Source organism: Sinohyriopsis cumingii, chromosome 7, assembly GCF_028554795.1.
Source record: "Sinohyriopsis cumingii isolate HCF-2022 chromosome 7, ASM2855479v2, whole genome shotgun sequence".
NCBI lineage: Eukaryota > Metazoa > Mollusca > Bivalvia > Unionida > Unionidae > Sinohyriopsis > Sinohyriopsis cumingii.
In genome coordinates this window covers 128,101,274-128,113,281 of record NC_142967.1, presented here as the reverse complement: position 1 = coordinate 128,113,281, position 12,008 = coordinate 128,101,274, and the positions used below count along the sequence as shown (strand labels likewise).

Here is a 12,008-nt window from a genome sequence, read left to right as displayed (position 1 = left end):
TCTTAGGTATAATGCAAAGAACCTTTAATTCCCTTTATTTTGGTGTATGATTGATGGGTGTACTATGGGTTATAGAGTATACAGCTTGGCCTTACTTCAAATGTGCACCTTTCAAAAAAGTGCTAGCTCTACTTGGTCATTTTCACTTCCTGAACTTCAGAGGTAAACTGTATAAAAAAGAGCCGATAACTCTTTTTACATTTTTTATATTTGGTAATTCATTCATTGCACGTTCAGAAGCTGGTATTGTCTAGTCTGGCAAAATTCATTTTCCCTATTTTAATAGCTGCTATGTATAGTGTACTTTAGACTAATTCAGACTGATTTTTTAACACATGGGAGCAGTCATTTTAGTTAGCAGTGTGCTTAAATCATGTAAAATTTCCAAAAGTACAATATCCAAAAGAAATATCATCCACATTACATTAATGTAGCATAGAGGTATGCGAACATTCTCTCCACTGTACATGTTTTAAATGCGAACTACTTCACCTTACATACGTCACTCTCTCAAAAGTACATATTATCTGGTGAGCGCCACCATTGTCACATTCAACTCAAGCAACACACTATCGACATCCGGTTTCAGACTGTGTCGCTCAAAAGGACACACTGTGTCTCAGTCAACAAACGCGACACACTATTAACATCCGGTTCCAGACTGTGCCTCTACCATATTTACCATTGGACTCTAAAACACAAACCCAGGTCTGGTTCCGAACTTTGATTGGGTGCACAAAATCATTACCACTTCGGTACGTTATATGAACAAACTTTGGGATAATTAGCTTCTTTTTCTGTATAAGATTCGTTTGGGAACTGAGATTATCTGAGTTAGAGATGATGTGAATTAGGACAAATGGAACATTTATGCTGACGCCAATGAAACATCTGTTCTGAAAATTGGCAAATCATATAATTCACTATTCTGAGCACTAGATTTTGTAAGAAAACACATTCAACCCTGTAGACATATAATAAACTGTGTTGACTATTTATATTTGTTTTGTTTTGTGCTTTTATGACCTATATAAGAACTTTTGTAGTGAACACAGATTTCTTGACACTACAATACACTGGAAAGGTCTAGTAACTGAAAAAGGCGTGAGCTGTCCATCTATTCCATTTTATTTGACCTTGACCATTGGCACGTTACAATACATTAGACATGAATACATGTATATGTACCAATGAGTTCTCTGAAAAAAGGAAAAAACTGTCAAAACCCTGCATTAACATGACCCCTGCTATTAATGCGATCCAACTTTTTTGGACCCAAATTATTGCATTATAGCAGGGTTCCACTATATATATATATATATATATATATATATATATATATATATATATATATATATATATATATATATATATATATATTCTTTGTAACTTCTAAGTACATGATTTTATTTAAGTTTTGTAAGTTTTATTTATGTGATTAGCCCCAAATGTTTTCTCCAGATGCACCTTTATTCTTTAGTACCCACCTGATGGGCCTTGTTGAAGGGTATCCACTGGTATATGATTAGTACCCACTGATGGGCCTTGTTGAAGGGTATCCACTGGTATATGATTAGTACCATCCTGATGGGCCTTGTTCTAGTGTATCCACTGGTATATGATTAGTACCCACCTGATGGGCCTTGTTCTAGGATATCCACTGGTATATGATTAGTACCCACCTGATGGCCCTTGTTCTAGGTTATTCACTGGTATATGATTAGTACCCACCTGATGGGCCTTGTTGAAGGGTATCCACTGGTATATGATTAGTACCAACCTGATGGGCCTTGTTCTAGGGTACCCACTGGTATATGACTAGTACCCACCTGATGGGCCTTGTTCTAGGATATCCACTGGTATATGATTAGTACCCACCCCTGATGGGCCTTGTTCTAGAGTACCCACTGGTATATGATTAGTATAGTACCCACCTGATGGGCCTTGTTGAAGCGGTCAATACTCTTATTGGTCATCAACATCAGGTCTACAAACTTCTGTACCATCTCAATGTTTTCATGTACGACAGCTATGTGCAGTGGTCTGAAAATAAGAAATTGATAGATATACTGGCACAATTCGAATAAATGATGAGGTAGGAATACATAATCCATCATATCAAATGATGTGGGAATAATAGAATCCATCATATAAAATGATGTGGGACTAACAGAATCCGTCATATACAATTATGATGTGTGATAGGAGGAAATTTCATAAAGGGTCAGAATATGGAAGGATGAAGAATGCTCTTCCAAGTTCCTAGCCATTAAATTTGGACCCACCCACCCACCCCCAACAAGTGAAGGAAAACCATATCTCACACCTGTGCATGTGATTTTATGAATCTAGAACCTATGTATAGGATTAATAAAAAGAACCTACGTATGGGATTAATAAAAGAACCTATGTGTGGGATTAATAAAACAATCTAAATTGGAGTTGGCACTCAGAAAAGGAAGACCCAGTGAAGGTATTACGGTGTTTGTCGGGGCCCCAAGTGGCCGAGTGGTCTAAAGCGCTCGCCGTTCCGGATCACTGCCATCTCACCTCTGTCTGCGTGGGTTCGAGTCCAAGGCTCGGCTAGCGTGGGTATGTGGGAAAGCCTGCCAGTAGCTTCTCGTGGGTCAGTGGTTCTTCCCTGGGTTTTCCAGGGTTCTTCCCCCACCAGTTATACTGGCCACCATGTATAGCCTATCTTGTGCTGAAAAATGGCGTTAAACCCTAGAACAACAACAACAACGGTGTTTGTCTGGACACTGCTCAGATGTTATTTGTCACTGTGCCAAGTCCTGAAGTGATTTTCTTTTCTCACCAATTCATTTGTCATTTTAACTTATCAATCATTCATCTACCATAAAAAAGGACTGAAAATTCTATTCTTGATACCTGGGTCCAAGACTTCAGAATTAAACCTGTGCTGGGTCCAGTCTATGATTCCTGGGTCCCAGAATCTCAAGACAATATATATTACTTCAAGCAATACCTGTTTACAATGTAAATATATTTTCCTGTTAAATTTACTATTTATGTCTATATTTTAATACACATGCTTCAATATGCTTGTTATGATTCATTTTACTATACAAGTCTGCAATAATTTTTAAGGGTAAAAATAGATCAATAAGCAAAAAATGGGAGTCTGCAGTACTCTTTAGGGTAAAAATAGATCAGAAGGTAAAAAATGTGGGTCACAGACATCAATCATAAGGACTTTCATCTGCTGCCCAAGATGGCTGACTTCAGAAAACCAACCAAGACAAGGAAAAGTGTGGATCACAAACTCGCAAAATTTCTGTCAATTATAGCAAACAACAACAGAATCCATGTTCTTTTTTGCACTGAGACAAGAAAATCCCAGTCAAGGGATTTGTCTCACATGTAGCTCTTCCAACCAGTGGGGTGAATAATGTAACTAAACAACTGTGATTTCTTTGCTTCGGTGGAAAGCACAATTCCTTCCTTTCAAATTAAAATAACCCTCCATTTTTGCACTATAGCACCTCAAAATATCAAGAATTCGACATAAGGTACTATTATTTCCTCACCTTTTCCTACATTTGCTCCTAAAACACTTTATGAAAATCTAGGTAATTATAACATTCATACTATAGCTGCCTCTCTTAAAAACAAAACTACAATTTAACATCAGGGGGGTGATTTTTCCATTGGCCAGCAACACTAGCTCTCTTGAAATCAACTAGCGCTGCAGAAAATCAACTGGCTCTCCCAATAAATTGTAATAAGGAGTTCAGAACATTTAACAAGCCATATGGGCCTGCATCAATCACTGTTAACTAGCCCTCCCCAAAAACAAATGACCAGCAACTAAATTGAACATCCTGAACATTTGTCATTCTGACATGTGGTCAGTACCAATATCACTGTGAGTTATATGCCATTGTTTTGCATGCTCAGTATGTTAATATAAATATGACCCTGAAGACAGTGGCATCCAATTGAAGTACACCATGACAGTACTGTAAATTAACAGATTTAATTAATAGATATAATGACAGTTAATTTTTGTTTGCAAGGAAAACTTCCAACTTTTGAAAAAGTAGTTTATAATGAAAATTTTGAAAAGGGTAGCACCTAGATACAATGACTGAGATAACCAGACTGGGACACCTAGACATGATGACTGAAATTGCTGGACTGGGACACATGGACGTGATGATTGAGATAACCAGGCTAAGACACCTGGATGCAATGACTGAGATAACCAGACTGGGACAACTAGATATGATGACTGAGATGACTGGACTGAGACACATGGGCATGATGATTGAGATGACTTGACTGGGACAGATGGACATGATGATTGAGATACCAGACTGGCACACCTGGACATAATGACTGATATAACCAGGCTGGAACAAATGAACACAATTACTGAGATAACTAGACTGGGATACCTGGAAATGATGACTGGGGTAAAACTGACAACCAAGCTGGTACACCTGAACATGACTGAGGTAACCAGACTGGGACACCTGGATATGATGACTGAGATAACTGAACTAGGACATCTGGACATGATGACTGAGATAACCAGGCTGAGACACCTGGACATGATGACTGATATAACCAGGCTAGTACAACTAGACACAATTACTGAGATAACTAGACTGGGACACCTAAAAATGATGACTGAGATAAAACTGAGACAACCAGGCTGGTACACCTAGACATGATGACTGAGATAACCAGACTGGGACACCTGAACAAGATGACTAAGATAAATGAATTGGGACATATGGACACGATGACTGAGATAACCAGGCTGGGACACCTGGACATGATGACTGAGATAACCAGGCTGGTACAACTGGACACAATGAATGAGATAACTAGGCTAGGACACCTGGATATGATGACTGAGACAACCAGGCTGGTACACCTGGACACAATGAGATAACCAGGCTGATACACCTAGAAACAATTACTGAGATAAGACTGAGATAAATGGGCTGCTAGACCTGGACATGATGACTGAGATAACTGGACTGATTCACCTGGACATGATGACCGAGATAACTAGGCTGGGACACCTGGACATGATGACTGAGATTAGACTGAAATAACCAGTCTGGGACAGCTGGACATGATGACTAAGATAACTTGGCAGGGACAATTGGACATGATGACTGAAATAACTGGGCTGGGACAACTGTTGAGCAATAAGAAAAGTACGGTTAGCAAATAAGCTATATTCCCTCTCACAAAGATGAGACATGAACTCACTACACGTCTTTCTTGCAGAGTAAAACAGTAGCATATTTAAATGAGATAAACTTGCAAAAGACAAACATATTAACCCTGCTGCATTCAACAGACAAGGCTTGGTGAAGACCAACACAGGGCCTTATGTGCCTGTATTCTTAAAACATTTATGAACATGAAAATGATACTAAGCCTCCATACTCCCAAATGAGATAGATACATGGCTTCAAGTTACGTCATTCAATTTAGCAGTATACCAGAAAAACAAAAATTCAGGAAATATTTAGTTTTATGATTCCGTCGTTACTGGCATCAAAGTAACAAAACTTCAAGATTATCAGATTGTGTTTTGTAAGAGCAAGTGCCTTGGTTCACTGTTCCCATAGTTTCGTAAGAAAAATATTCATACATAAGGAACTCCATTCTGGGGATCACATAGTAAACATTACACAACTAAAACCAGAAAGTGCCCCAATCCATCCTCAGTTAATCACATAGCAAACTTTGCCCATCTAAAACCAGAAAAGTGTCACATTCTCCCTCAGTTAATCACATAGTAAACATTACCCATATAAAACCAGAAAAATGGATGGATATATGCAACAACAGGTGATCCCATCAACAAACTTGTGTTAATGGATGGACATATGGGACAACAGGTCATCCCATTAATATACTTGTGCTAATGGATGGACATATGGGACAACAGGTCATCCCATTAATATACTTGTGCTAATGGATGGACATATGGGACAACAGGTCATCCCATTAATATACTTGTGCTAATGGATGGACATATGGGACAACAGGTCATCCCATTAATATACTTGTGCTAATGGATGGACATATGTGTCAACTGGTCATCCCATTAACATAACTGTGCTAATGGATGGACATATGGGACAATGGGTCATACCGTTAACATAACTGTGCTAATGGATGGACATATGGGACAACGGGTCATCCCATTAATATACTTGTGCTAATGGATGGACATATGGGACAACGGGTCATCCCATTAACATACTTGTGCTAATGGATGGACATATGGGACAACGGGTCATCCCATTAATATACTTGTACTAATGGATGGACATATGGGACAACAGGTCATCCCATTTTAAGTGCTTTATGAGCAGTAGAGATAAAAATGTATGGTCTTATAAAATATGAAAGAAGCATGTGGTTCCCCTATTCAAATCAGATTCCAAAGTCAATAACATCTACTACATGCAAAGACAGCAATGGAAAATTTAAATTTTGAAAATAATGGGGTCGAGCAGCACAATTAAACTTATTATATTTTATTTTTTTAAAACCAAGCCTTTGGAGGGTATGGATATTTATACTGCCACTGATAAAAACATGAACAAAAACAAAAAACGAGATAGGTGTCTTACAAGTCCCCATCTTCATCTGGAACCAATGCATTGCGGACTTCAGACAGAACCATCAGACTGGTACTTGGGTTCCCATGCTGCGGCAAATATCCACTGGGTTTTGTTGGCTCTTCTGAAAGACATACACCACACTAGTTAACAAGGATTCATTTTCATGGAGAACAAAAAATATGTCCATACAAAATGGATGCTCCTGGAAATAGGGTACAGTACCTTGATTATATACACAAGAACAAGGTTCTACATCAAATCAGGGACCACAACTCAAATTTTGTCCAAAAATATTAACAATGAATTTTATTCTAGATCTTCTTCAAATCTCTAAAACGTCATTATAAAGTCTTTTAAAAGCAAAACCTCATAACATGAAGTCTTCTAAAAATAAAACATCACAACATGAAATCTTTTAAAGTAGAACTCAATACATAAAGTACTTCAAAAGTAAAACCTCATAACATGAAGTCCTCTAAAAGTAAAACCTCATAAACAAGAAGTCCTCTAAAAGTAAAACCTCATAACATGAAGTCTTCTAAAAGTAAAACCTCAAAACATTAAGTCCTCTAAAAGTAAAACCTCATTACCTGAAGTCTTCTAAAAGTAAAATCTCATAACATGAAGTCCTCTAAAGGTAAAACCTCATAACATGAAATCTTCTAAAAGTAAAACCTCAAAACATGAAGTCTTCTAAAAGTAAAACCTCATAACATGAAATCTTCTTAAAGTAAAACCTCAAAACATGAAGTCCTCTAAAAGTAAAACCTCATTACATTAAGTCCTCTAAAAGTAAAACCTCATAACATTTAAGTCCTCTAAAAGTAAAACCTCATAACATGAAGTATTTTAAAAGTAAAACCTCAAAACATGAAGTCCTCTAAAAGTAAAACCTCATAACATTAAATCCTCTAAAGTAAAACCTCATAACATGAAGTATTTTAAAAGTAAAACCTCATAACATGAAGTCCTCTAAAAGTAAAACCTCATAACATTAAGTCCTCTAAAAGTAAAACCTTATAACATTAAAGTACTTTAAAAGTTACTGAGCTGAAACATTAACATACAGATTAGATGGATGGATATCTCATTAACACCACATAAAATGGAAGGAACTATCATGGCATACACATATAAGGATATCTCAGCAACACCATATAAAATGGAAGGAACTATCATGGCATACACATGGATGGATATATCATTAACACCACATAAAATGGAAGGAACTATCATGGCATATACATGTAAGGATATCTCATTAACACCACATAAAATGGAAGGAACTATCATGGCATACACATGTAAGGACATCTCATTAACACCACAAAAAAGGGAAGGAACTATCATGGCATATACATTGATGGATATCTCATTAACACCATATAAAATGGAAGGAACTATCATGGCATACACATGGATAGATATCTCACTAACACCACATAAAATGGATGAACTATCATGGCATACACATGGATAGATATCTCACTAACACCACATAAAATGGATGAACTATCATGGCATACACATGTAAGGATATCTCATTAACACCACATAAAATGGAAGGAACTATCATGGCATACACATGGAAGGACTTCTTGGTAACATCACATAAAATGAGAGGAACTATGATCGCATAAGCATGGTTTGAATTCAACACTCACATTCTTGCAAAATACTATCTGTGAAAAATACAAGTCGAGATTTTTTGTGATGCTGAATTTTCCAACACTATAATGCAAATCATAACTAAAACTCCTTATAGTATCTAAATTTTATTTCAACATGGAATGCTTTACCATAAGGTAAACTGTTTAGCATTTAGCCTAATAATGTGGACAATGACACCAACATTCTATTTTTAAGAGGAAGCAGGTCATTTCATTCATAAATAAAGAAATATCCCCACAATATTGTCAGTATTAAGGTAAAATCTAGTTATGTCTCCTCTCATGACTTTCTCTGCTAGTGCATTTTTCTGGGACACCATTCACAGATATATGCATAAAATTCTCCAGATTATCCCTAAAAAATGAAATGGCTGTCCCAAATACACCTTGAGAGTATCCCTAAAAAACTGAATTGTTGTCCCCAAAACACACTTACGATTAACCCTAAAAAATGAAAAGGGTTGTCCCAAATACACCCTTGAGAGTATCCCTAAAAAACTGAATGGTTGTCCCAAAAACACCCTTACAATTATCCCTAAAAATGAAATGGCTGTCCCAAATACACCCTTGAGAGTATCCCTAAAAAAATTAATGGTTGTCCCAAAAACACCCTTACAATTATCCTTAAAAAAATGAAACAGCTGTCCTAAATACCCCCTTGAGGCTGACTATTCACGAATCTTGCATGTTCCAAAAACTACAAAGCTGTACATGTGATCTTTTTCATATTAAAAAAATGAAAATAAAAATTACAATAAAATTTATAGAAAATATTGTTTTGTTATTCTGAAACTCAAGCACTACAATGTACAAGTAAATAATGACAGCAAATGAATAAAAAATGACAATTTGAAATAGGATTTTGCAATTTGATTTTTTTTTCCAGTTGGGAAGAAATCCAAGTAAGCCAAAAAAAATATATTTGTTTCTGGTCAGCCAACAACCCTGTTTCTCAGTGCAGACCCTAGCCCTTTTTCCCCCTGTGGTAAGAAAAAAAAATAATTTAAAAATCACTATATAATGCTTCAACAAACAAAGAAACCTGCCTACCCTACTTTTAATTGAAAACACATATCTGAAGGAAAGGGGGGGGGGGCTAATAATAAAATTTAGATTCTAACACTGGTACCAATTGCAAGATACAATACAGAACCTTTCTTTATGAGACCATTTTTCAGATTAAGGAATCAGGAAATGCCAGTTAATGAGATGTAATTAAAATGATAACATAATGAAAAAATTCAAAAATACCCCAAAGACATTTGATTTGACACCCATGATAACAGGCTTTGGTGATAAACTACTTCATTACCCTTTGGACTATGTCTGGTTCATCTAGACAAATGGGTCACATAAAAGTCTGAAACTTTTCTGCAAATCTATACTCCACAAGACAGTCTCACCAGGGACAGTAAAACAGTTTTGCAGTTATAAAAGATCTACTGAGTCCTCAGTTGCAAATCCACAGCAACATATTTCAGTTACAAAGATGTCCAATGTCCTCAGTGTCAAGCCCACAGCAACATCAATCAGTTACAAAGATCTGAGTCCTCATTTGCAAGTTACAGAGATCTATAAAGTCCTCAGCTGCAGGCCCATAGCAACATGATTCAATGGCATTCAGCTAGTGTTCCCACTGACCCCTATCCTTGGTACCCAGGGTTCAGTGTGAGTTTGAAATCCATTTCATGCATAAAACTTTCAAAGACCTTTTGGGTGATGTTCTGTTTATTAATCCAAATAACCCCAATGGCACCCTCTCCTCCCTTCTATCATTTCTATGAACAAATGATATATCTTGAGTAATTTAAGACCAGTCACTAAATGAAAATGAAAAACGTCATCAACTGAAAAAAGTCCCTCATGTGCAGAGTTCATTTTAGGCTGTGCCTTGGTACCAAGTACCCATATTTTTCTACATGTTTTCCATTGAAGGAATTAACATTATAAAAGAAATAAATGTTATGTATTTTTTTACCTTTAAGTCTGCCACATGGCCTCATGATATTTCCTTTAAACCCAACCGTGGGACCTCTGGAAATTTCCTTTAATCCAGCAGTGGGACCTCAGGAAATTTCCACAATTTTTTTCAAGGTCATCCACTTCCATTTCAATAAATATTTGGTCAAGTACACCATGAAAAGAGGTATAGCAGTATGTATGCAATATGCATGTTGTATGCACACATGACTTGTCACACAGACCATACAGGAATCATGTATGTAATATGCATGTTGGATGCACACATGACTTGTCACACGGACCATACAGGAATCATGTATCCAATATGAATGTTGTATGCACACATGACTTGTTACACAGACCATACAGGAATCATGTATCCAATATGAATGTTATACACACGCATGATTTGTTACATGGACCATACAAAAATCATGTATGTAATATGCATGCTGGATGTACACATGACTTGTCACACAGACCATACAGGAATCATGTATCCAATATGCATGTTGGATGCACACATGACTTGTTACACAGACCATACAGGAATCATGTATCCAATATGCATGTTGGATGTACACATGACTTGTCACACAGACCATACAGGAATCATGTATCCAATATGCATGTTGGATGCACACATGACTTGTTACACAGACCATACAGGAATCATGTATGCAATATGAATGTTATATACACACATGACTTGTTACACAGACCATACAGGAATCATGTATGTAATATGCATGTTGTATGCACACATGACTTGTCACACGGACCATACAGGAATCATGTATGTAATATGCATGTTGTATGCACACATGACTTGTTACACAGACCATACAGGAATCATGTATCCAATATGAATGTTATACACACGCATGATTTGTTACATGGACCATACAGGAATCATGTATGTAATATGCATGCTGGATGTACACATGACTTGTCACACAGACCATACAGGAATCATGTATCCAATATGCATGTTGGATGCACACATGACTTGTCACACAGACCATACAGGAATCATGTATCCAATATGCATGTTGTATGCACACATGACTTGTCACACAGACCAAACAGGAATCATGTATGTAATATGCATGTTGTATGCACACATGACTTGTTACACAGACCATACAGGAATCATGTATCCAATATGAATGTTATACACATGCATGATTTGTTACATGGACCATACAGGAATCATGTATGTAATATGCATGCTGGATGTACACATGACTTGTCACACAGACCATACAGGAATCATGTATCCAATATGCATGTTGGATGCACACATGACTTGTCACACAGACCATACAGGAATCATGTATGTAATATGCATGTTGTATGCACACATGACTTGTCACACAGACCATACAGGAATCATGTATGTAATATGCATGTTGTATGCACACATGACTTGTTACACAGACCATACAGGAATCATGTATCCAATATGAATGTTATACACATGCATGATTTGTTACATGGACCATACAGGAATCATGTATGTAATATGCATGCTGGATGTACACATGACTTGTCACACAGACCATACAGGAATCATGTATCCAATATGCATGTTGGATGCACACATGACTTGTTACACAGACCATACAGGAATCATGTATCCAATATGCATGTTGGATGCACACATGACTTGTCACACAGACCATACAGGAATCATGTATCCAATATGCATGTTGGATGCACACATGACTTGTCACACAGACCATACAGGAATCATGTA

At 36.9% G+C, this 12,008-nt stretch overlaps 1 protein-coding gene across 1 annotated transcript in view; it reads right to left on the bottom strand.

Moving 5' to 3' along the window:
- Positions 1-12,008, bottom strand: part of LOC149796090 (uncharacterized) — a 43,456-nt gene that overhangs the window by 14,604 nt on the left and 16,844 nt on the right. Inside the window, exons 2-3 of the mRNA XM_089966006.1 lie at positions 6,627-6,738; positions 1,935-2,043 (exon numbers count right to left, since the gene is read on the bottom strand). Of these exons, the coding sequence (XP_089822132.1) occupies positions 1,935-2,043; positions 6,627-6,738 (221 nt within the window). The remainder of the gene's footprint in view (positions 1-1,934; positions 2,044-6,626; positions 6,739-12,008) is intronic.